This window comes from Podarcis muralis, chromosome 5, assembly GCF_964188315.1.
Source record: "Podarcis muralis chromosome 5, rPodMur119.hap1.1, whole genome shotgun sequence".
Taxonomy (NCBI): domain Eukaryota; kingdom Metazoa; phylum Chordata; class Lepidosauria; order Squamata; family Lacertidae; genus Podarcis; species Podarcis muralis.
In genome coordinates, this window is record NC_135659.1 from 86,971,259 (window position 1) to 86,998,493 (window position 27,235).

The window sequence follows — 27,235 nt, forward strand, 5'->3', positions numbered from 1 at the left end:
AGACATCAAGGTAGTCACATCTTCTCTTCTACGGCCACCATCACAAAATGTTTTGATAGGTGTTAACACAAATCTTTCCTATTGACCCAAACTTGAGAACCTGGGTGTTTTAACGCAGAGATGGGGAAGATGTAGATCACCAGATATTGTCGAACTTTAATGCAACAAGGCCAATGGTCAAGGTGGGGAATGCAGTCCAACAATATCTGCTTCCCATTCCTGTTGTAACAAACAGCATCACTACCATTTTCTTCCATTTTCATATCTTTCAACAAGGAGAAAGACAGAAAAAGTCTGCACCACAGCCGTTCCCATTCAAGTTTCAAGTGAGAGACACAGTATCATCACCTAACAAGATATTTGAATTTTGCATGAGGTTTCCCTCCTGAACACCAGTGAGGAGCAGCTGAGAGGGAAAATGTCCTTTGATGTTGTGCAAAGCATGCAATTATAGTTTCTTCCTCTGCAAGAAGATCTACTGCAAGAAGATCAAAGCACGGGCAGAAAAGGCTCAGCAGAGAGGTAGATGTGGTCCTTGCAAATATGCAAAAAGTCCTCATGCATTTTGCAATTACATGCATGCAATTTGAAGGATTTTGCATATAGGGACGTGGGTGGCGCTGTGGGTAAAAGCCTCAGTGCCTAGGACTTGCCGATCGAAAGGTCGGCGGTTCGAATCCCCGCGGCGGGGTGCACTCCCGTTGCTCGGTCCCAGCGCCTGCCAACCTAGCAGTTCGAAAGCACCCCTGGGTGCAAGTAGATAAATAGGTACCGCTTACCAGCGGGAAGGTAAACGGCGTTTCCGTGTGCTGCGCTGGCTCGCCAGATGCAGCTTTGTCACGCTGGCCACGTGACCCGGAAGTGTCTGCGGACAGCGCTGGCCCCCGGCCTCTTGAGTGAGATGGGCGCACAACCCTAGAGTCTGTCAAGACTGGCCCGTACGGGCAGGGGTACCTTTACCTTTACCTTTAATTTGAAGGATGCAACTGCATTTTGAGCTTGAGGTTTTCAACAGTTATAGGTACGGCTTTGCAGTTCAGATATGCACTGCATTCTTCCACTGGGATTACGGAATTCTTTTTGCCTTTTCTCACAATCAGAACATGGTGTTGGAGAGCTCTTATTAAAACAAGCAAACGAACAAACAACTTATTCACGGGGGGAAAGGAAAGTGAAACTTGGGTGGAGTTAAATATATGTCTGTGTGTCCATGAGAAACAACTATTTATTTTAATAGTTATTTTAATAAGCTATTTCTTCTATGTGACCGCTTTATATGATTAATCTTTTAATGAGATTACACACACACAAATACTATTATGTTCTCTCTGGCTGATTTTTATAGAGGCTTTTAAGTAATTCATATCCTCTGAAAGCTAATAAACCTAGTTTGGGCACCTGCTACTACTAATTCTTTTTGTGTAATGGGTGCACAATGGGTGCAATCCACTGAAAATGGCCTCAGCCACTTGCTGAGTAAAAGGTAAAGACAAAGTTAAAGGATCCCTGGATGGTTAAATCCTGTCAGAGTTGACTAAAGGGTGCAGCACTCATCTGGCTTTTCAGACCGAGGGAGCCAGCATTTGTCCACAGACATCTTTCCTGGTCATGTGGCCAGCATGACGAAACCACTTCTGGTGCAACAGAACATCGTGATGGAAGCCAGAGCGCACGGAAACACCATTTACCTTCCCGCCGCAGCGGAACCTATTTATCTACTTTTTGGCATGCTTTTGAACTGCTAGGTTGGCATGAGCCGGGACAGAGCAACGGGAGCTCACTCCATTGTGGGGATTCGATCCGCTGACTTTCTGATCGGCAAGCCCAAGAGGTGTGATGAAGTACCACCACTGAGAATGGCCAGTCCAGGCTTCTCCACTTGCAACATCAAGGAGCCCAGCACACTCCTTGAGGCTCTGCCCAATCTGTAACCCTGCAGGAGTAACAGCAACACCCTGCCTTCTACATGAAGCTCTATCTCCTGACAGTTATTGGCCCTTGCCCAGGAGAAGGAAGGCAGCCGCAATGTGAACACTCTCTGCTGCTGCAGCTGCCGCGAAAGTTAAATGTTTGAACAAGGAAAGGAAAGTGCGGTGAGGTGAAGCCCTCCTTCTGCCTTTGTAAGCCCACTCCCCACCCATTCTCAAAACAGCACAAAGTTATTTGCACCACCTTCTTCTCCCCATTTCAGGTTTTTCTCAAAGTGCCCCTACCTGAGCAAATCTCAAAACGGGTGCAAAGAATACCCTGCATAATATCTAGAGGTTATTTCACCTTGTTAAAATCCACAATGACTAACACCTCGCGTGATAGAAAGAAAGAAAGAAAGAAAGAAAGAAAGAAAGAAAGAAAGAAAGAAAGAAAGAAAGACATTGATCGGATTAAGTCAAGCTGTTCGAAAAGGGCATTAGGATGAGCTTACCAGTGTTTGTACAATAGCATGGTTTGTTGCATTCATGTAAGAGTTCAATGGAAAGGCACACTCTCCCTCGCAATAATACGCAGCATAACCTTCTGGAGCAATGATCCAGTCCTGGGTTACATCAGAGAAAGAGAAGATTTAGTAAAACACTCCTCATTACGTTTGACATTTGCTCAAGTGTAGATGTTCACAGCACTGGCTTCAGCTGATCCATCCCGGCCTCTGGCTACACCATGGAGGCATTTGCACATAATGATAAGCCATAAAAGGTAAAGGGTAAAGGAACCCCTGACCATTAGGTCCAGTCGTGACCGACTCTGGGGTTGCGGTGCTCATCTCGCTTTATTGGCCCAGGGAGCCGGCATACAGCTTCTGGGTCATGTGGCCAGCATGACTAAGCCGCTTCTGGCAAACCAGAGCAGCACACAGAAACGCCAGAGCGGTACCTATTTATCTACTTGCACTTTGATGTGCTTTCGAACTGCTAGGTTGGCAGGAGCAGGGACCGAGCAACGGGAGCTCACCCCGTCACGGGGATTCGAACCACCGACCTTCTGATTGGCAAGTCCTAGGCTCTGTGGTTTAACCCACAGTGCCACCCTATGATAAGCCATAAAGGTAAAGGTAAAGGCACCCCTGCCCGTACGGGCCAGTCTTGACAGACTCTGGGGTTGTGCGCCCATCTCACTTAAGAGGCCGGGGGCCAGTGCTGTCCGAAGACACTTCCGGGTCACGTGGCCAGCGTGACAAAGCTGCATCTGGCGAGCTAGCGCAGCACACGAAAACGCCGTTTACCTTCCCGCCAGTAAGCGGTCCCTATTTATCTACTTGCACCTGGGGGTGCTTTCGAACTGCTAGGTTGGCAGGCGCTGGGACCGAGCAACGGGAGCGCACCCCGCCGCAGGGATTCGACCTTTCAATCGGCAAGCCCTAGGCGCTGAGGCTTTTACCCACAGCGCCACCCGCGTCCCTCTTATGATAAGCCATACTTTCTGGTTAATCATGATTTATCAGGAACAAGCAGTGTGCTAGCCATGGTTTATCAAGAAAGAGCAATGCATCCTGCCTGATGGCTCCTCCCTTGGCATGAGTGGGATGATCAACAAACCAGGAAGCCTCAGCTTTGTGTTACATCTGAACCAGGCTGCATGGTTTGTTGCTCCCTAACAAGCCATAACAACCAACAATCTAAACCCATGGTTTGTGGTCGACAGGATGATTGTGTCTTGTTAGTGAGCAGGAAAACACAATCCTTGATTTGGACGAAACACAAAATCAAGTCTTCTTGATTCCGCTCACAGCAGGGGAGAAGCAGAGCAAGAGGAACTGGGTATCATGCGCCAACAAGCAGCTTGTACTTTACTACAATTCCCTATAAGAAAGTCTGGCTGACTGCTACATGCAAGTGCAGCTATTGAAGGATTTTGTGACTATTCTGCTGCACATCAGGGGTGCGGAGCCTCAGATCTAGAGGTCAAATACAGCCCTATAAGCCTTTGCATCTGACCCTTGGGAGTTCCCCTCGCACCATACCCTTGTCCCAGGCCACACCCCTCATTTGGCCCTGCTTCACATCTTAATGCCTGGCTGGTTTTTGCCTTGCTGGAATGTCTCCTTATATCCTGATAATGGTTCTGGCCTGTCTGGATGGAAGACAGAGAGGAGGGTGCAAAAGCTACCCTACTGTACAAAGGCAAAATTTACATGGATTTTACACTTTCTGCATCTGGCCCTGGCCCTGGCATGTGAGCAGCCCTAGGAAGGTTGCCCAGGAGGAAATGTGGCCCTCCAGCTTATCAAGAACCATTTTTCACTGTATCTCTTGCTTTGCAGCTTGGCATTTTTGGTGGTGCAAGGGAATCAAGTTCCAGCTACTTGGTGAAGGAACCAAATGGCCACATTCTGGAAGGATGGTTCTGCCAATGGTTGTTGGAGCCAATAACTAGGTGGAGCTTCCATCTTTAGGATTAGTGAATACCCATTGCTGATGGCCAATAGGGGAGGCAGACTTGGCTTTTGGGCTCTCTGGCAGGCTTCTGGTGACTGCTGTTTCAATGCTACATCTGCCATCACTCTCAGTAAATCACTAGCAATGCCCTGAAGTCTTTAGGGATGGCTTTGAAGAGGAGCGGGGGGGGGGGAGTGTTTAGGGCATGCCACTAAGAGCACAAATTTGTTAACCTGCTTCTGAACACACAGGTAATCTTTTGTGAAACTGGAAAACAACTGCATTAGGGGCATGTGCCCCACTGGCATTAAGCAACCTCTTCACATTTTGCAAGATTCAGTATGCAGGGCTGATCAAATTGTGGCTGATTTTGGTGAGGGCATTCGCTCATCATTAAACCAACAGACTTTTAGATGGAGGCAGCCAAATTAGAGTTCAACAAACTAAGCTGAGAGTATGGTCCTGAGGAGTTGCAAATCTGCAGGACTGATGACCAATCAATAATATCCACCCCCTCCATCCCTCTGATTGTTATGACTTTGCAGACATACATCCTTGTTTTGCGACCAGGATCCATTCCGGAGCCCCGCTCACTAGCCGAAAAGGACGCAGGGCAAAGCACGAGCGGAAAAACCCGGAAGTAACCCATTCCGGTACTTCTGGGTTTGCCACAGACATTTGCCGGAATGGACACTAGACGAGGCGGACGATCGCAGAGGTATTACTGTACATTAGAAGTTTGCGGCAACTGCCAGGATGGGCTTAGCCACTGCTCTTCTCTAAGGGTCAGAACTTGGAAAACTGGGTCATGGGGTTTGCATTACCAGCACAATAGCAACAGAGGACTAAAAATGCACCACAAATCTCTGATTCCAAGCACATTACCTGCCAGCCAAGATCCCTGAAGCTGACATAGAGCTCATGTTTCTTGCAAGCTTGTCTCTGGTCAGTGCTGCTGTTTTCTGAGTTTGAAAAGTGTTGAATAGGAAAAGGAGAGGAAAAAATTACCATGTTAGCTGAGATTGACCAGCAGCACACTACTCGGCAATTTTAGTGAATGCACAGCCCAGTTAAGGGCACTTTCTGTCACCCTCACCAGTGACTTACATGAACATTTTAACATCAGACTTTTTTTTGAGTGGGCACATATCAAAATTTGAGTTGGGGGCACATATCAAAATTCTGCCTCAAACTCTGTGCGAGGAAAAGCTGTTGGCAGTATTGTGAGAGGTGAATGTCATTCCACTTGATGACTTATTGTATTATAAGCTTCAACAATAGAAAACTTTGTTAATCAACATTTTAAGCAGCCTATTGTTCCCCATGAAAAATCAAGGAATCCCCCAGTAATAAATTATTGTTACCTCTGATCCACATATGCATTTGCAAAGTCAGCTTTGCCATCTCACTCAAACCAGGGCAAAACCTCAGAAAAGTAAGCGATGCTTCTGTGTTTACACAACCCTAGCTTGTATTTATTCAAGTGCTTTTGCCTATGGCTACTTGTTCATTAACTGGGCAAAGGCAAAACACACTCACACTTTAGCCTCAGTCAGGCTTCTCCTCTCTGGGAGGCGCTTGTAAAATCGCACACAAGATGCGGTGCCTATTTCTCCATATAGTTTGGTGCCCGGGCTCAGAGTTGGGAACCACAGTTATGTTATGGCTTGTTGGTTCTGCGGCACACAATGCGGCAAACTTGTGGATGGCCAGAAGTGTCATCGGTGGGGTCCCACCCAGCCAGTGGAACTCCTGCTCCACCCATCTTCTACCCTGACGGCTGGCCTGTAAGGCCCCACCCAGCATTCACTCCCTGAAACAGAAATTGCCCCAGCTTTTAAACAGCATTCCCCACCAGGGTTAGCTTTATGGAAAGCACACACCTAATGCCGGCATACCTCCGAGGTTTGACACCCGAAAGGCTTCTTGGTTCTTTGGCGTCTTCGACCGGTTCTGGTTCCGCTGTTTGCCTCCTGCGGAACGGATACTGCGGAGATGCACCTCTGTGGCTTTGAAGAAAGCCACGGTGAAGGGCTGCTTGTTTTGCGGGCCGTGTCTTCCAATAAGACCAGCTAACTTGGGATTGATGCTTTGCCCTAAGGAGATGGGGGATGGACAGACCATTAGCTCTGAAGCGGAGTGTGACCTGCTTCCCATTTGCACCAGGAAGAGCAGGAAGACAAATAGCTGGACCTGCAAACCCACAAGCTAAACTCCCATGGCTTTCCAGACGCACGCTGAGGCTAACTTAAAAACTTGTCGTCGGCATCCATTTGTCTCAAGAGACAACGGAGTGAGCCTCCAGGGGTGAAGTCAAGTTGCTGGAGAATCCCAGCGCCTGCTGTGGCTGCAGAGACTGGTAACTCCTAACTGCTGCCCCCTGCACTCTTTTTGCTGCATCTGCAGCACCAAATAACCACCCCAGGGTGCAAGCCTGTGTGTATGGAGGTCCTGGGTTGACCAGATGACAGGACCCCTCTCTCCGTCTCGCTGATGTGGTCCAAAGGAAAGCAGAGTAATAAGTTTGGCACCATCCTGGCCAGAAGTTGCCAGAAGGTGGGATGCAAGGCACTTGCCAGAGTGGTGCATGCTCTAGTTATCTCCCGCTTGGACTACTGCAATGCGCTCTACGTGGGGCTACCTTTGAAGATGACCTGGAAACTACAAATAATCCAGAATGTGGCAGCTAGACTGGTGACGGCCGCCGAGACCACTTAACACCGGTCTTGAAAGATCTACATTGGCTCCCAGTACATTTCTGAGCACAATTCAAAGTGTTGGTGCTGACCTTTAAAGTCCTAAATGGCCTTTGCCCAGTATACCTGAAGGAGCATCTCCACCCCCATCGTTCTGCCCGGACACTGAGGTCCAGCGCCGAGGGCCTTCTGGTGGTTCCCTCACTGTGAGAAGCAAAGCTACAGGGAACCAGGCAGAGGGCCTTCTCGGTAGTGGCGCCCGCCCTGTGGAACAACCTCCCATCAGATGTCAAGGAGATAAACAACTACCTGACATTTAGAAAACATCTGAAGGCAGCCCTGTTCAGGGTAGTTTATAATGTGTGACATTTTGATGTATTTTTAATCTTTGTTGGAAGCCGCCCAGAGTGGCTGAGGAAACCCAGCCAGATGGGCGGGGTAAAAATAATAAATTGTTGTTGTTGTTGTTGTTGTTGTTGTTGTTGTTGTTGTTATCTTAGGGGCTCTACTCTGGATTTGTGTAGGGTTTACTCCTTTGCCCTTTCTTCTCTGAAAGATGTCCCCACAGGGCAGTGGTTACAGATTTTTTTTTCTTGGGAGTTTGCTCCCAAAGCCATTCTCACTAGGTTTAGGATCAAAAACTGGGCCCTGAAATTAAGGCAGCTTTTCTCGCAAGCAATGCTTCAACACAACAAATTTTGTGTTATATGCCACGGTGCCCAAACTGAAGCAAATGTTATGTTATGCTAGGTCAACGTCAATATTAGACTTCCCTGGGTTTTTATTATTATTATTTATTTACAGTATTTATTTTGCTTTTTTGCTTTTAAGAGAGGTTTCTTTGAGTTCAGCAGCTTAGAATTTGATGTGATCCTGTAAAAAAGAACAATAAAAACTAGCCTCAGTGGAACACTAAATTCTCACTGGAAGGTTATTAGCTTAAAATAAAAACGTCTCATCTGAAATGAAGTCCAGTGCCATTCCGGATAGATTGCGCTTGAGGGCAAGAAATGGCTTTAGTCTTTCCAATATATTTTGCTTACTGACGCCAACTTTTGAACTTCAATGTGCAAGCTGGACTATGCCTGGCTATTCAGATCTGTGTATTCCCACAAGCCAGGGTTGACTGCTCTCGATGCTGCAGCCTAAAGGCAGTGTGGTATAGTGGTTAGTGTGTTGAACCAGGACACACAAGACCAGGACATATCACCACACTGTGAGCCAATCATTCACCCTCTCAGGGTAGCCTACCTCGAAGAGTTGTTGTGATGATGAAATGGGGAGGGAGAGAACCATGTGTGCCATTGGAGTTCATTGAGGAAAGGTGGGACAATTAAACAAATATATGGTGGTAGTCCACTAAGTTTTACTCAGAGCAGATCCATTGAAATTAATGGACCTAACTTGGCCATGTTCATTGATTTCAATGGGTCGACTTTTAAGTAAGATGCCACAAGAAAGGGGATCACTGCTCTTTTGACCTGCTCTCGCCTAGGCAAATTCAAAGTATTTACAGCAGGCTGGGTCAACTTAGAATCTTATTATTGGCTGCCTATTATAGGAGAACAGGATAGTGAACTAAATGTGCTTTGGGGCTGATCTTGCATGGTTATTTGTATGCTCAAATGGTTGCATTATTTAAACAACAACAACCAAACTCCAGTTCTTTGGGACTTAAAAACTGATACTGATGTCCCACAATTAAATGTAAAGAGACAACCATATTCTCAAATGACTCTCCTTAGGCGTCAGCACCTTGAAGGCAATATAATTGGATGCACAGTCCCATTAAACTCAACGAGACTTAGTGCCAAGCAAATGCACAGTGGTTCAGGCTGAAGGATAGCTCTGCTTTCCTTTCCTCCACAATGAGACAAACAGGATGTGAACCCGTAATAAGTAAGAAACCCAAGTAAGCTCCGAGAAGTCAGCTGCTGCTCCAACATATTGTCAGGGAGGAAAGAATTAAGAGTGCTTAGAAGATGACAGAATGCCCCAGGCTAAAAAATTACTTCAGCCTCTCTCGCATTGCTTCACTTTATCCAAACTTTCTAAGAGTAAACAAAGAGCCTTTAAAATTCCCTTTCCTTTCCTATCGTTGCTGGATCTCGCTGGCGCTGATACAAAGGAATCGGGATTGCTATTAAATATGAACTAATGTCTTTCATTATCGTTTCAAACAACACTTCAAAACAACTCGGCTTGGGCTGACCAAGGTCTCCATGGGACAACTGGGATGGACACCAAGGGCCGTGTCAATGCCATGCATTCCATCTGTTCCTCGGCTAAGCTACTACCCATATAATGGATCTCCTTGTTCCTCCTGGTTTTCATTCGTGCTTGGTTTGGAAAAAGGGAAGTCTGTTTCTGGTGAGGGCAGGGACAGGGTGTTCTGAATGTTGCCAAAAAAAACCCAGAAATGGGTCCAGGGTCTGGGGCCAAGATGTCACCAATCACATTGTTCTGTTTCACATTTAAATCTTTAAATGCTAGAGAGGCAATGGGAGCAATGAACCTGTGTCTGGGGGACCACTTTGGAGCTGGTTAGGGTGAATAAACAGAAGCCATCCCTGATAAAATGGATTACGTTTGTTGCTTGGCAGTGCTGTTGCACCTGGAAGAAACATTCAGCCTGGCGGTGCATTCCCTCTGAGGATTCAAGGATGTTACCACCTGAATCTGGTGCTGGCCTTGAATATACTGTGTTGGGATTTTTAAATACCTAAGTGGCCAAAGACCCAGCTCGGTACCCCCACATACATTTGTGTACACACACACACACACACACACACACACACACAACCAACCCCTGGGTAGCACCCCTGTAGCTACAGCTCAGAATTGGCTTATATTTTAAAGACCTAAAATATTATGGAAATGTCAATTGGTCCAGACCATTGCCCCCAGCTTGTCCATGGGAGGCTCAGTCCAAGGGTAAGGTAAAGGTAAAGGGACCCCTGACCATTAGGTCCAGTCATGACCGACTCTGGGGTTGCGGCGCTCATCTCGCTTTATTGGCCGAGGGAGCCGGCATACAGCTTCCGGGTCATGTGGCCAGCATGACTAAGCCGCTTCTGGCAAACCAGAGCAGTGAGCGTAAACGCCATTTACCTTCCCGCCGGAGCGGAACCTATTTATCTACTTGCACTTTGATGTGCTTTTGAACTGCTAGGTTGGCAGGAGCAGGGACTGAGCAATGGGAGCTCACCCCATCGCGGGGATTCGAACCGCTGACCTTCTGATCGGCAAGTCCTAGGCTCTGTGGTTTAACCCACAGCGCCAACCCGTGTCCAAGGTTACCTGTCACTAAACCAACATTCCCATAGAGCTACCCAGTCTTAAATCCCACCAGGATGTGGAACTGCTCAACCTGGTCTCGCTTGACCCTGATTGTGCCCACTGACTCTGCTTGCAGCTGGTCCCTTGCCAATCAGAACCCTCATTCTGCTGGGATTATTACCTGCTGCAGGACAGTGGGTAGGAGTCGCCTAACCAGCTCCATCAGCAGACGCCCTGTGCCAGGGCAACACTTGAGCAATGGGGTTTCCTCCCCTCTCTTCCACCTGCACCCACCTCCCCTGCAAAAAAATGGCCCTGGGTGGGTCAGGAGAACCCTAGAACAGTGTGCAGGGAGAAGGTATTGTTCCGTCTAACTAGCCGGAATGTTTGCACAGACGATTGGCAAGAGTGTGATGCTGAATTTCACCCAATGCCTCTGGAAGTATTCCAAGAAGCTGCTGAAGGAGGCATCAAAAGGGAAGGACCATAATGCTGGATGGAAGGGGAAACAGATATAAGGATGGGTGATGTCAAGTGGACACTAGAAGGACAAGAAGTAATAGTCATAGGAAAGCAGCAGATACCTATATAAAGCATGGAAAACTACTTCTAAGACTTCAGTAGGCTAGGTCCATCCAAACTCTTATCAGCAATCATGAGGAACAGCATCATCCTTTTTCAAAAGCAAGTGAATGCCAAAGTGACAGTCTTTGAAACTATCTGGTTCCTGTGGAGCTGCTCCAGTTATTAATCTGGCCCATGTATGGGAGGCAGGAAAGATGAACAAATCAGTGGGCAGGAAGAATGGAGGGTTGGGATATGAAAATGTCGCCATTTCGAAAAACAACTAGCCATAAACTGCAGGATAGGAAGCCGAAATAGAGATTTGTCAGCGATGACCTTTCAGAAACATACCATCTATGCTTTCCACTGATAGCTGCAAGCCGAGGTTGTGTTGTGGGTTGACCACCCAGTGATTACTGGTTGCTGTAATATCAAACACTAGCCAGCCTTCTTCTGCGGCCCAAATTGTCCGAGTGTCGAGCAAGTACAAATCTGAATCCCTAGAGAGGGATAAAGAAAAAGGAGAGAAAATTAAGGATAATTAAGACATATTACTACATTTTATTACATTTAAGCAACACTAAAAGCAACCATGGATAAACCATATACAGCAGGAATAGCAGACAGGATGCCCTCTAGATGTTGTTGGGGCTATAAGTCCCTGACCACTTGCCATGCTTACTGGGGTTAAGGGGAAATTGAGTCCAACTTAAACGGTAGCACCAAAGAGATGGAATGGGAAAATGAAATAAAAAACCAAAAAGCATTTATGACATTTAGCCCTCCAAAAAAATTGCAAGTTTATAATTTACGAGAAGAAACCACATGCTTTGGTGTTGACCCCACTGCTTACAGCCATGTCTGTCTTTATACTGAGGTAGACTCTGGACCACAACACCTCAGGGAGCAGCCAAACAATACCACACATTGCAATCAGCCAAAAAACCCAGGCAGGCAGCAATCACACCAACTCTCTAATGGATGCAGACAAAACACACACATTACACACACTGGCCGAGAGATAATGCATAACATGAACATTTTAAAAGAATACTAAGGCTGCAATTCTTGCTTGGGGTAAAAGGTAAAGGTAAAGGACCCCTGGACCGTTAAGTCCAGTCAAAGGCGACTATGGGGTTGTGGCGCTCACCTTGCTTCAGGCCGACGGAGCCGGCGTTTGTCCAAAGACAGCTTTCCAGCTCATGTGCCCAGCATGACCAAACCGCTACTGGCACACGGAGGACCGTGACAAGTGCCAGAGCGCACAGAAACACCATTTACCTTCCTGCTGCAGTGGCACCTATATATCTACTTGCACTGGCATGCTTTTGGACTGCTAGGTTGGCAGGAGCTGGATAGAGATATAGAAGACTGTACTGCAGGTAAACAAATTATATAGAACTGATAGAACTATTGTTTCATTTGAATGCGACGTTTAAACCATACATCTGCATTATTCAAGCAAACGCAGAGCTTTAATTGAAAATTATTCTTACTGGGATGCTTGTAAATATTTTAAGACAGGATAGCCTAAAGCATACACTTTCCTCACGCAGTTTAGATTTTAAGTGAGTGGGGTGGAGAGAGAAGGTACTGAGAACTGTTCACATGTGCTCCCAAATAAAGAATGGCTTCCAAGCAGTCTTCAAGCCAAGCCCTGCTTCAGGGCACTTTGTAATTTTAAGGTTTCAGTGACATCCTGTTGCATGTTCAGTGGTACCTCGCAAGACGAATGCCTCGCAAGACAGAAAACTCGCAAGACGAAAGGGTTTTTGGTTTTTTGAGTTGCTTCGCAAGACGATTTTCCCTATGGGCTTGCTTCGCAAGACGGAAACGTCTTGCAAGTTTGTTTCCTTTTTCTTAAAACAGTTAATACAGTTGCGACTTGGCTTCGAGGAGCAACTCATAGCACGCGGTGTGGTAGCCTTTTTTGAGGTTTTTGAAGACTTTGGTGATTTTTGAAGCTTTTCCAAAACTTTTCCGAAACCGTGCTTCGCAAGACGAAAAAAATCGCAAGACGAAAAAACTTGCGGAACGAATTGATTTCGTCTTGCGAGGCACCACTGTTGTTCTGTTGCATTCCACAGAACAAATACTGCAAACAGAGGTTTCATATCAACCAACATTTGCCTTCAGAAGACAATAATTCACAACTAAGGAAGGAGGGAGCTCATCTGAAAGTTATCAATTGATGTCCGCGCACGTGTGAATCCTTGCTCGATTTATGCATCAGCATAAAGGACCATCTCACCCCTTGTATGCTGAGCCAATCGCTACAGTCTGCAAGAAAGGGCATCTGGAAGGTGCCATCTTACCAGGAGGTCCATTCCACATGATGTCGGAATCGGGCCATCAGTGTGGCAGCACCTCCCCTTTGAAACTCCCTCATGTGACATCTCAGAAAGGCAATATCTCTCATCTGTTGAAGACCTTCCTTTTTCAACAGTTAGAGAAGGACCGTATTTACTTGAGTCTAATGCACCATTGAGTCTAACGTGCACCTCAATTTTCAGAACCTTGAAACCCAAAAAAGTATTTACTGGTGAATGTAAATGTGCCATTGAATCTAATGCGCATCTTAATTTTCGCAACGAAATTTGACCAAAAAAGGGGAGCGTTAGATTCAAGTAAATGCAGTATATTCTAGTTAGAATCTGTAGGAGATTTGAAATTATATCTATCTATATCTATGTGCACAGGCAACCCCCAATTTGGGGGGGGGGTGCATTCTGGGTCATTGTACATGATGGCAGAGTGCACATGAGCCTGCTCTGCCCCTCCTATTCCAGCTTTTCTGGCCACTTCCAGGTTGCCGCGATGCGCACATGCATGGGCATAAATCAGTTGTTGCCTCTAATTGTTTTAACTGTTTTTAAATATGTGCAATTATTTTTAATTTTTTTTATATACAGTGGTACCTCGGGTTACATATGCTTCAGGTTACATACACTTCAGGTTACAGACTCCGCTAACCCAGAAATATTACCTCGGGTTAAGAACTTTGCTTCAGGATGAGAACAGAAATTGTGCTCCGGCGGTGCGGTGGCAGTGGGAGGCCCCATTAGCTAAAGTGGTGCTTCAGGTTAAGAACAGTTTCAGGTTAAGAACGGACCTCCAGAACGAATTAAGTTCTTAACCCGCGGTACCACTGTACACAATTTTTATATATGTTTTATTGTGTTGGGAAACTGCTTTGAGATGCTTCATAAGACACAATGCATAAATGAAAACAACATAATATGTAATCATAATATACAATCCTTTTTTTATGGGGAAATGTTACTAGAAGGTGGTATTTCTTCATTCTTTTATCTATGGTTCCTAGAAGAGTTTTTCCTGTCTTGCAAACACGCACACTGTGATATTGCAATATGGTCATGAGAAATAAAACACGTTCGGCGTTGAATTGCAACTTTTACCATTTATAGGAGTGCATTTGCAAAGACAAGTAGTCATAGGATGATATAGAGGAGAAACGTCACCCCTGCTAATAATCTGAGCATCTCAGGGGCTGAACAGGAGAGGCAGAGCAACAATGCAACCTGTGAACACACAACCACATGCACTTGCTTTCAGACGCCTGGTCCAACTATAAAAGGTTTCATATAAATATACTGCTCTTAGAGGTAATATGTGCCAATCTTGCACAAACAACCACAACATCTATGTTTATACTACTAGCCTAGATATTGTGGCTGTTTGTGCAAGCTTGGTAATTGGATATGCAAACACGGCACCTTCAATTTCGGTCTGTTTTGCTGACTCTCCTGTATCATCTTGCCAAACATCTTGCGCACACTTTGCATAGATATTTGTGTAACTAATTACTTTGCGATCATTCCAACAGAGGCAGAGATGAGACCAGCTGTGTGTTCATGAGACAGCCTTAGGAACCCAGGAAGCTGTTGGACCACTGACTGGCAGCAGCTCCCCAGGTATTCAGACACAGGACACTCCCAGCCCTACCTGGAGCTGCTGGGGTTTGAGCCTGGGACCTTCTACATGCAAAGCAGATGCTCTACCAATAGGCCATTGGAGGGTGGCACTCCCTGTCTTTCTGGGATAACATTGTGGCAAGGGGGTGCCCCCCCATCTTGTTCCCATGGCTTGCTTTCATGCCCCCTGCCAGAAATAACTCTGCTCCAAATGCCAGTTGCTAGGGGACTGAAGAAGCAACGAGAAAGGACACTCTGGCCCCATGCACCAGACAAAGAAACAAGACCTCACTAATAATAATATTTATCCTGCCCATCTGGCCAGGCCTCCTCAGCCTCTCTGGGCGGCTCCCAACAGAATATTAAAAACACGATAAAACATCAAACATTAAAAACTTCCCTAAACAGGACTGCCTTCAGACGTTTTCTAAAAGTCAGGTAGTTGTTTATTATTTCCTTGACATCTGATGGGAGGACATTCCACAGGGCGGGCGCCACCACCGAGAAGGCCCTCTGCCTGGTCCCCTGTAACCTCACTTCTCACAGTGAGGGAACCGCCAGAAGGCCCTCGGAGCTGGACCTCAGTGTCCGGGCTGAACAATGGGGGTGGAGACGCTCCTTCAGGTATACTGGGCCGATCTTACCCTTTCCTGAATCATAGGAACAACTGCTACTCAGGCAAGAACAACCCACAAGGGGAGATCAGCCCGACTGAATATAAATGTTTGTAGCTCATCACTTTGTTCCAGCTTCAAAGAGCTGAATCTCCCTCCTCTACCTTTTTCCTGACTTTCCTCTTCCACTATGGGTTTTGCCTGTTTAGTTTGTAAACCTGATAGCAGGACTCTTTCTCATTATTAATGATACAGTTTCTGGCATATGCTGAAGACGCACCCCTTTGCCCTGGCTTTTGACAAGAGGTGTCCATTTCAAGGACCCATCTTTTTTGTGTGGCTGTTAAGTTGTTTTGAACTGTTTTTACTATTGTGTTTTAATATTATGTTACCCAACTTGGGACCTTTGGGTGAAGGGCTGGTAAAATAATAATAATAATAATAATAATAATAATAATAATAATAATAATAATAATAATAATAATAATAATTAATAATAATAATATTATAATAATAGTGGTAGTAGTAGTAGTAATAGTAGTAAATGTGGTAGTAAATTTAGTAAAATAGTAGTAAATTTAGCCACTTTAGGAGACAATAACTATCTGAAAAGAGTTATAAACGTATACCTCTTATTTAATAGTTTAATTATTTAACTATTTAAATGTGTGCCTCTTATTTGTGAAATGCCTAAAAACTGAATAAAAAATTATGCGCTGAACAAAAACAGAACCTGCCCAACAGACCAAGATTTCAACTTAGTAAAAACTGTGCATCTGATCTACGGTACTTGAGATACATATTTTAGGACCAATAGCAGACTGCATGGCAGGTCAGCATTGCTTCAGGAAGGAGCACCAGGAAGGAGAGGGGTAAGGTTAGCACGGTGCAAACACACTGGTAGGAGCTCTGGCTTTACTCTGCTGACAGTGTTTGCACTGTGCCAGTCTCCTTACCCTCCTCGCCTTCACTTTCTCAGTAATCAGCAGGAGCAACATGGCTGTGAGGAGGTCAAGTGAGCACTGCTGTCCCACCATTGCCGTCCGCTACTCTTGAGGACGCATCGTATGCTTTTAACTTTTTAAATATTATATTACGATACTGTTGCTCACCCCAACACCCTGGAACCTTATGGTAAAGGCCAGGCAGGCAACAAATAAATGAACAAAATCATTAAATAAATAATCACATAAAAGGAGGATGTGATTGTGTTAGCTCCACACACATTTGCATGATCCTGTCCATCATTCTCCATGAGTTGCAGGATGGTTTCATGGAGCAGGGATATCCCCCTGCACTTGTGGAGGTTCCCTGCACACCAGAAAAATCACATTGACGTGGCATCAGAACACCTGCAGAGGGCTTTACAAATTAAACTGAAAGAGGTGGAGGTGAAGCAGAATTAGAAATCAGCAAGCCGAAATGCACAAAATGAAATAAATGAGTTTCGAAGCATTTAAGAGAAAGAAGTGGAATAACATGAACAAAAAATAATTGGCAGAGTCCCATAAAGTGACAGAAGATTTAAAAAAGCATGAAAACACAAGAGAGAAAGAGATACGGTGCCGAACTAGCAAGGAACAAACAGAAGAATATAAATACCTGCAGAAGAAAACAGAGAAGGAGAGCATTCCTAGAATCTTAGAATTGTAAAGGACCCTAAGGATCATCTAGTCCAACCCCTTGCGATTTGGGAATATGCAACTGTCCCATATAGGGATCAAACCTGCTACCTTGATGTTATCAGTACCATGATCTAACCAACTGAGCTATGCAGAGCAGAGGAATAGTTAGTTGGTGGTCTCTGACTACAATTTTTATGTGTTTTTGTTATATAGAGAGATACTGCTGCAAACAGCTTTGAATTTTTTATGATATAAAGGTCCAGTCATGACCGACTCTGGGGTTGTGGCGCTCATCTCGCTTTATTGGCCAAGGGAGCCGGCGTACAGCTTCCGGGTCATGTGGCCAGCATGACTAGGCCGCTTATGGCGAACCAGAGCAACACACGGAAACGCCGTTTACCTTCCCGCTGGAGCAGTACCTATTTATCTACTTGCACTTGACGTGTTTTCAAACTGCTAGGTTGGCAGTATAAATATCTTTATAAATAAAATATAATTGTTGATGGGAAAGACTTGCAATCAAGAAAGATCCTGGGGGTTAATAAGGCTCAAGAGCAGATAGCATTGGGCTGGTTGGAAAAACAGCTTGACCCGCTGCTATAAGGCACCTTTTGAGGTTGCTTGAGACACTCTTTGTAAGTCCAGGCCCCAGACTTCCCTTTTCCCCTTATAAAAGGCCAGCCTGGGAAACAGACAATGCTTTTGAGGCCTCCCTCTACTGGTTTGCATCAAGGAGACCACACAACTCGTTAGCCAGCTTTCTGCCACTGAAACGCATCCTGGGGCTTTCAAGTCATAACCAACATCTGACCGAAGGACTCCCACAGGAAGCAGGGATGGGAAAGCATTGCTCTTGGACTCCAACACCAGCATCTGATGTGGAATTTCCAGAGGTGAAAGGCTCTCATGCTTCCTTTACTGCTTGACTCATCTCCTTCACCCACAAACCACGATTCACGAAAGTTTAAAAGGGGGGGGGGAGAGAGAAACGGGGAGAAAAGCAGCCACTTCTTGAAAGCTACTGCTATTATTATTAAACCTACACAGGAAAAAGAATTCCAGCCTTTAAGAAAGAAAAGCTCCCATGCCGACATGACGCATGTCACTGCACGCCGTGAGTCAGCCTGGGAAATTGTATAATGCGTTTGTTTTCCTGTAGTTAGTTATAGTCCTGGGCAAACAGCAGGCCTGGAGGGGGAAACCCTCAGCAAGAGAGATCAAAGGGAGTCCTCCTTACCATATGCACACACTTTTGGAACTTTCCTACCCTGGTGACCAATAATTTTACTCTACAGCAATAATGGATTAGCGCTCCCTGCTCTAGCCTCCAAAGAGTGGGACCGAGTGCTGGAAGACGACTATCCGCAATCACGAAACTTCTTCCAAGCTAAACAACTCACTTCTTCCATCATTCCTTTTTGTCAAGAAAAACACCAACCAAACTCAATTTGTTATTCATCCGGTTTCCTAAATGCAGAAGGCGCAACGCAAAATAAAATCAAAGGGCATGCCAATCAATCAGTTACGCCATACGAAAGTCACATTAAGTCACGGGGAAGGAAGGTTCCACATCCCGTTTTGCAACAAACGCTGAGCAGCGTCGGGCAACTGGCAAGATTGGAGTCAGGATCCAGCCCGTGCTTTCCGAGCCTCCAACCAAGCCTGGTGCAAATGTGTGCATGGAAAGGCTTTGGGTGAACCAGGTCTCAAGGCAGGTCCTTCTAGTATCTGGCCTAATGAGCCTTCTTGAAATGCTCAGCTATAAGATATAAGAGCAGTGTCTGTGCAGTTGGGTCAAGCCAGACACCTGTGAAAACAGAGCCACTCATCAGTCTTATTGTTCACTCAAGTCCAAGGCATCTCTCCCAGCCTGCCTTCAGCCAGCCTGCCCAAGATGGATCTCTCTTTCTCTTTTTTTCTCCCTTCTTCTTCCCAGCGCACCTAGTTAAAAACACTCTTTTCCTGTCAGCTCACATCAAGTTATCCTAGAAACCTTCCAAATCCCCCGTCTCTGTTCGCACCTCAGGGCAGCGGGGAAGGACAGTTCTCTTGGATTGCCAGTGGCCCTCAGTTGTTTATTAATATCCTGGTCGTTTTTTGCATAGGCTAGCCCAGGAATTCCTCTGCATGTTATATTTCTCTCTTCACATTTCAAATAATCAAAATCTTTCTATTCTAATCTTTCTGCCTGGTCCACAAACTGGCGCAACGAACATCGAAATATATCAATCCTTGATTCACCCTGAGTTCACCCTGTGTATGCTTCTCAGCTGCCACCTTAAGGGATAGTTTGCATGTGTGAAACAGCCTTTGTGGCTAAACAACCATCACAGACAGAGCTTTCATATTGCTTTGCATCTTCTCAACTCCTGAGAGTCTGAAAAGGATGAGTTTGCACATTCAGATATGAGCACTATGGGACGAGATGCCACGCAATTGTTCCAGCCACTCGCGCAATTATTGGCTCTTGCCTTTTCACACCCCAGCTCAGGCTGGGGTCTTTCCTCAGTCACTCACCTTCCTGGGTGTTCCTGGAGGACCTGGTAGACACTGATCTGGAATGTTTCATTATCAAAGCGTTCTCGGATATAGTCCTTGTAAATACGAAACTCAGCAGCGGTCACTGTTTCACCCTCGGGGATTCTGGAGAGGTCAAACCGGAACTCGCGGCGATGGCTGCGCTGGTGATAGAACTCCTTGTCATGCTCCACTGCGAAAACAAAATACACACTTAATGGCACTCTTGCTTTTTGGGAAGAACCATAAAGCATCCTATATGAGCGGAGTGGTATATGTCGGAATGTGGACACAGACAATGGGGGAGAGGGGAGGGCACAGTAGGGTATGGTTGGGTAGGGAATCTACCAACAGTATAGAGACCCGCTACTCTTGCAGAAAAATATTTAAGAGGGTACACGTCTGGTGTACAGATATGCTGGCTGTACAAGGAGTGTGCACTCCAGCTCTCCAGAAGTGTTAAGAAACTAAGATATGAAAACTAGGAGCTAAATGGCACCTTAAACCTAGGTTATAGGCACCACAAGGGAATTTCTAGGTGCGCTTTTAAATAAATAAATAAATAAATAAATAAATAAATAAATAAATAAATAAATAAATAAATAAATAAATTTATACCCTGCCCTCCCTGGCCAGAACCAGGCTCAGGGCAGCTAACACCAATAAAATTTCAGTAAAAACGTAATAAGAAAAAGAAAAAGAAAAAGAAAAAAACCCATTTAAAATACAAGTTAAAATGCAATTTAAAATGCAGCCTCATTCCATATGAGCAGAGTTGTATATGTCTGAACGTGGACACAGACAATGGAGGAGAATGCAAAGCTGAAAATAATGAACTGCCGTTAAAACCTTATACAGTGGAACCTCGGGTTACATACGCTTCAGGTTACAGACTCCGCTAACCCAGAAATAGTGCTTCAGGTTAAGAACTTTGCTTCAGGATGAGAACAGAAATCGTGCTCCGGCGGTGCGGCAGCAGCGGGAGGCCCCATTAGCTAAAGTGGTGCTTCAGGTTAAGAACAGTTTCAGGTTAAGAACGGACCTCCGGAACGAATTGAGTACTTAACCCGAGGTACCACTGTATTCATTTATCACATGGTCTAGTCCTCATCTAAGACTGCAAAAAAAACCACAAAGCCATACTTCCCCTGCCTGCCCCCATAATATGAGGGTCGAGTGGCTGGAAGTGGGGAGGCAGTGGCAGTTTTAATCTGAAACCTTAGGTGCAATACTGCTCCCAGAGCTCAGAAACTGCTTGCATAAATGAAATCCCCTGTCACAAAAAAGTGCCTAGAACAATGGAAACGCTGCTCTCCACCATGTATAGAAGTCAGCACAACTCTTTAAGCACCAGTGAGATACATTCAGTACATGGGAATATAGTTAACAACCGGTCTACCACCCATAGGCAGCCTTATGCTCCTACGTGAAGACTACACATAGAATCATAGAGTTGGAATTGACCACAAGGGCCATCGAGTCCAACCCCCTGCCCAGCAGGAAACACCATCAGAGCACTCCTGACATATGGCTGTCAAGCCTCTGCTTAAAGACCTCCAAAGAAGGAGACTCCACCACACTCCTTGGCAGCAAATTCCACTGTCAAACAGCTCTTACTGTCAGGAAGTTCTTCCTAATGTTTAGGTGGAATCTTCTTTCTTGTAGTTTGGATCCATTGCTCCGTGTCCGCTTCTCTGGAGCAGCAGAAAACAACCTTTCTCCCTCCTCTATATGACATCCTTTTATATATTTGAACATAGGAATAGAGAGCAGGGATGAACAGGTCGAGCTGTATCGTGCCCCATGCCGCTGTGCCCATCACCCTCCACAAGTTGGAGGGTGACACCTGGAGCGGGGAGCCTCCTCTACTTGTGGAGGCTCCCCACATGATTTAGAACCCTGGAGGGTGATTAGAGGAAGTTGCCCACTTCAAATTTCTCCACCAACTTAGATGGCTTTGAAAGAGGACTGGACCAATTCATGGAGGAGAGGCCTATCAAAGGCTACTTGATGGCTCTCCTCTGCCCCCACAGTAGGAGGCAGTAATGCTTCTGAATACCAGTTTCAGGAAACCACAGGAGGGTGGAGGGCTCCTGAGCTTGTGTCCAGCTTGTGGGTTTTCCACTGGCATCTGGTGCTGGGCTAAGTGGGCTATTGGCTTAATCCAACAGGCTCTCACTGAGAGCAACAGGCATAGTGGAACAGAGGGCAGAGCTCCCCACCTTTTCACGTGAGCAGACACCCAAACAAAGGAATCCAATTTAGATGGTATGTCCCATGGAGGACCTTACGGTCTTCAAACAAAAACACCTTCGAGGTCCCGGGTCACAGAGAGGTTAGGCTGGCCTCAACCAGAGCCATGGCTTTTTTGGCTGTGGCTCCGATTTGGTGGAACGCTCTGTCACAAGAGACTAGGGCCCTGCAGGACTTGACATCTTTCCGCAGGGCCTGCAAGACAGAGTTGTTCCACCAGGGCTTTGGCCAAGACACAGCCTGACCCCCTCTCCTTTGGTAATTCTTCACAGAACTGCAGCCCAATGGTTGCCATTAATTTGATTTGAACTGATTTTATAATGAATTGATTTTAGAATGCCGTATTATTTTACTGTTAGCCGCTCTAAGCCCAGCTTTGGCTGGGGAAGGCGGGATATAAATTTATTATTATTATTATTATTATTATTATTATTATTATTATTATGTTGCAAAGGCACAGGTATCAATGTATGAGCAGGTTGCTTTTAACCTAGGAGTGGGCAAAGCTGGAGCACCAACCAGAGTTGATAAAAAGCACATCTGGGCACCTAAACAGCTCTCCCGGGCTGCGAAATTGAATGCAATCTCTTCAAGAGCAGGCCAAGCACAGCCTCCAAAGTCCAATGACTCAAGGACCATCAGCACTTCCAGCCTGTCTGGACTGAGTTTGCTCATTAGCTTCACCCACATGCACATTAATGGCTCCAGGTGCATCTGAGTAAGAATTACTTACTGACATTGACATCCGCCTGCTGTCCAAACACCTTTACAAAGACCGTGGAGTTACAGAAGAGGCAAGGAAGAAAGCGTTAGACAGCAGACTGAGGTAAGGAAGCAAGTACTAAGAACAAACAGAAATATATGCCTAATGAGCCTGTCTTTTAGCAGGGCTCCCATGGGCAGCTGCATGACCTCTGTGACTCATGTACCAGGGTCCTTTGCTCCCAATGGCCCTATAATATTTGAGTCACCCATCAGGGGTGGTAAACTTGAAGGGCACATTACAGATCTTAGTAATACCTTTGAATCATCTGATGTTGGCTCTGTGGCTGTCTAGTTCCCATCCTCTGCAAAGGATACTTGCACAGAATAAAAGCTTATCGCGAGCATCAGACTCTCTAATGAAGAGTTAGATGGACTCATTTATTCAAGGCTAAATTAACCATTATGTAAACACGCTGTAGGATGGCACCAACATCTCTCAGTTACAACCCTTACAGTTTGCTTCTTATCGTTTCATGGATCTTGTTGTTTCTGCCTCTTGGTTGGGCAGTCTGCTCCTGAGAACCTTCATAGGAACATAGGAAGCTGCCTTATACACACAGTCAGCCCATGGGTCCATCTAGTTTAGTATTGTCTACACTGACTGGCAGCAGCTCTCCGGGGTTTCACACAGGGGTCTCTCCCAGCCCCAGTTGGAAATGCGAGCAATTGACCCTGGGACCTTCTGTACCCAAAGGTGATGCTCTGCTACTGAGCTACAGCCCTTCCCTCCATGTTGCACCCCTACATACATTAAATATCACTTTCTCCCTCCCATAGTAACTGGTTTGCATTTTCACTGTCCCCCACCCCGCAAATCACCACCACCTTTCGTTTGCTCTGCATTTTCCAAAAAGAAAAAGAAAAGCAAAAAAAATATGTTCTTTATTCAAATATTTCTAATCAGCCTTTCCACTGCAAAAATGGACTGCCCTCCCCACCCGTCCCACCAAGGCAGCTAACAGTTAAATCATAAAACCCAACAAAATATCATGCCATTAAACTGAATTAAAAACAGCAGCAAATGCAGAACAGCCTAAAAGGCCGCAATGGCTCGCATGACAAAAACAAAGGGAAAGAAAATGGCCAACATGTGCTTCCTTCATCCATGGATGTGCAAAATTAGACTTAAAAAGCAAAAGGTCAGAGGTCTATGGCTGCGCCATTCCATGCAGTCTTTTCCTGTTAACTGGGTGTACTTGTTACTTGTTTGCCACGAAGAATGCAACTGTTCTTCCTCCAAGCTGTGCTTGATGAAGTTTACACATTCTAACCACAGAGCTTTGTTGCTGGGCTGATATACCTCTCTTCCCATCCACCCCGACACAATCTCGGCCACAGCTGTGTCTGAAATGGGGCTGCGAGTCTCTGGCACCACCAGGTCATTGCCTGGGCATTGTCAATGAGATCTCCGACCTTCCCTCATCCCAGTGCCACTTTCAACAGTACTTTCAAAGGTGTGATTATAAATTACTGTTCTTGTTTGAAGTCTATCAGACGGGTTGCCCTCAAACCAAGCCACTAATGGCTACGTTCTAGCTCCACTGTCGGAGACGGTTTGCTTCTGAATCGTAGTTGCTAGAAACGCTTCCAAAGCCTTACTCCTGTTTTTAGGAATGGTGGCATAAAAAAAAACCCAACCTAATAAGGGAATGAGCTAGTCTCACCATAGAGGCAGAAGTGTATATGGACAAGCCGGTCTCTCCACCTCAACTTGGAACATGAGTTACCTGCATTGTGCAGAGATGGAAGACCAACTGAAGATGAACGGCTTTTCTGTTTCCTGTAAATGCCCACCGTGCTCCTTAACGCTGAAGGGGAGGAGGGGAAGAGCCCTATATCAAACTGCAGCCAAACGGGAACTAGATCAAATTGCTAATAATTTTTTGTTGGCTTCAAAACTGATCACCCTGCTGCCCCAGATAACGGGGAAAACAACAACAACAGAAAAGTAAACCTATTCCCATCTTTTAATTGCACATTTCTAGAAGTAGGGCAGGTTTCATTTGTGACAGTGACTCTGGAATAAGCAACATGAAGTAACAAGAGGTGGTCACCAACTTTGAAACCATCTTAAAAAGCAGAGACATCACCTTGCCAACAAAGGCCCGTATAGTTAAAGCTATGGTTTTCCCAGTAGTGATGTATGGAAGTGAGAGCTGGACCATAAAGAAGGCTGATCGCTGAAGAATTGATGCTTTTGAATTATGGTACTGGAGGAGACTCTTGAGAGTCCCATGGACTGCAAGAAGATCAAACCTCTCCACTCTTAAGGAAATCAGCCCTGAGTGCTCACTGGAAGGACAGATCGTGAAGCTGAGGCTCCAATACTTTGGCCACCTCATGAGAAGAGAAGACTCCCTGGAAAAGACCCTGATGTTGGGAAAGATGGAGGGCAGAAGAAGGAGGGGACGACAGAGGACGAGATGGTTGGATAGTGTTCTTGAAGCTACCAGCATGAGTTTGACCAAACTGCAGGAGGCAGTGGAAGACAGGAGTGCCTGGTGTGCCCTGGTCCATGGGTCACGAAGAGTCGGACATGACTAAACGACTAAACAACAACAACAACAACAAGTAGGGCAGGTTTCATTTGTGATAGTGACTCTGGAATAAGCAACATGAAGTAACAAGATGTGGTCACCAACTTTTAAACCATCTAAGGGGCTAAGACAAGTCCATGGGGGTTAATGCAATCCATGACTACCAGCTGCAAGGCCTACCTACATGCTGCCTCCAAGTTCAAAGGCAGCAAGCAAACCAGTGCTACTGTGCAGTCATGCTCCTGCCTCTGGGCGACCTATAGGTTTCTGGTTGGCTAATACTGCACCAGATAGGCCTTTGGGTATGATCCAACAGGGCTCTTCTCAAGGGCAAGGATGCAACCTTATCCATGCGGCATCATCATTAAACAAGGTAATCATTTTTTAAAAAATGATGCAACCATTTGCATGAACATGCAGATGGCATGAAGAGGAAAAACACGTTAGGCTTCAGAATAGCTGCCTCCCTTCCCCTCTGCTTCCCTCACCCCATTCTTTAATTTGACTCAGGACGTATTGCTCAAGGAACTTTCAGGATGCAACTCTCAATTGTACCACTCGCATGTACCCACGGGAAAACTTCTTATCGTACTCTCCTGCCAGCTTTCTCGTCTGCTAAAGCAGCAACACCAATTTACAGGCAGGGCTGGGAAGATTCATTATTAAAGCCTTTGAAGATTAAATGAGCTATGCACAATGCAAGCACATTTTTATTCAAAGTGAAATGGCCTCACCAGTTTCCTCCCAGCTATTCCCAGAAAACAAATATCCCACAGCTAAATTGACATAGGAAGCTGACTTTTAGAAGGTCGTAACATTCGTCTGCCTGGCCTGGTACTGTCAACTCTGTCTGGTAGCAGCTCAGACTAGGGCAGCCATGTGCCTTCCTTCACAGAGGACTATCCTCTGTTTGAAGGCATCCTCTATCTGCTCAGTCCATGATGCATTTTAAAGAAACCCCCCCCCCAAAAAAAAAACCAGAAGGGAGCACAAAGGGCTTTGAACTTGCCCATAAATAGTTAGTACCTGGGAATCTGGGCAACTAACTTAGCAGGCAACCGGTGACCTGCCCCCCGCTGTGGTAAGAACATACAAGAGACCCACGCTGAATCAGGCCAGTGGCCCATCTACACAGTATCCTGTTCTCACAGTAGCCAGCTAGACGCCTGTAGGAAGCCAACAAACAAGACCCAAGTTCAGCAGCATTCTTCCCACTAAGAAACTAGTGCTCAGAGCTTTCGCCTCTGTGAGTTTTGTCCAATCCTCTTTTTAACCCATCCAATTCATGGTAAGATGTATTGTAATTCTACTTAAATGTGCACACGCACACACAAGTTAATGCAAGTTTATGCTGGCTGGTGATCAGAGACAGGGTCTTGTCAGTCACGGCACCCTTCCCAAAGAAATTCACTTCCAGCTTTCTTTCTTTCAAGTGCCAGGGGAAATACAGTGGTACCTCGGGTTACAGACACTTCAGGTTACAGACTCCGCTAACCCAGAAATAGTACCTCAGGTTAAGAACTTTGCTTCAGGATGAGAACAGAAATTGCATGGCGGCGGCACAGCAGCAGCGGGAGGCCCCATGAGCTAAAGTGGCACCTCAAGTTAAGAACAGTTTCAGGTTAAGAATGGACCTCCAGAACGAATTAAGTTCTTAACCTGAGGTACCACTGAACCTTCATTTGCCGAGGGATTTTTATCTGCATGAATTTAGAGAGGTGGTTTTGGACTTATTGCTGCAGACTTCCAGGACACTTGACCTGGGGGCCATCAACATCCATGGGCCTGTCTCGTTTATGTCATGAGGACGACAACTGCATTGGGATGAATGGTGAGGTACTCTGTTCTCAGCTGTGCAAAGTAATTTTATACATATGGCAAATATTGTTAATTACTTGGCACACGAATTGTAAACAGTTATCCTGGCCTGTCTACTTATGACACCTTCTTGACATTTAAACAGAACGTTTTAATGTGCAAAGCCCTTTTTGGCCCTGGGTCATGGTCCAATGAGATGATTAATGTGCTGCTATTCATGTGTAACAGCCCAGCTTCCCAGCAGCCCTCCCTCATACTGCAC

General features: G+C 45.7%; 1 protein-coding gene across 2 annotated transcripts in view; it reads right to left on the bottom strand.

Moving 5' to 3' along the window:
• Positions 1-27,235, bottom strand: part of BMP7 (bone morphogenetic protein 7) — an 81,308-nt gene that overhangs the window by 4,718 nt on the left and 49,355 nt on the right. The window contains exons 2-6 of one of the 2 annotated variants that reach the window (XM_028735270.2): positions 19,601-19,793; positions 11,261-11,409; positions 6,254-6,466; positions 5,256-5,332; positions 2,423-2,533 (exon numbers count right to left, since the gene is read on the bottom strand). In XM_028735270.2, the coding sequence (XP_028591103.1) occupies positions 2,423-2,533; positions 5,256-5,332; positions 6,254-6,466; positions 11,261-11,409; positions 19,601-19,793 (743 nt within the window). The remainder of the gene's footprint in view (positions 1-2,422; positions 2,534-5,255; positions 5,333-6,253; positions 6,467-11,260; positions 11,410-19,600; positions 19,794-27,235) is intronic. The other variant, XM_028735275.2, reaches the window with a different exon arrangement.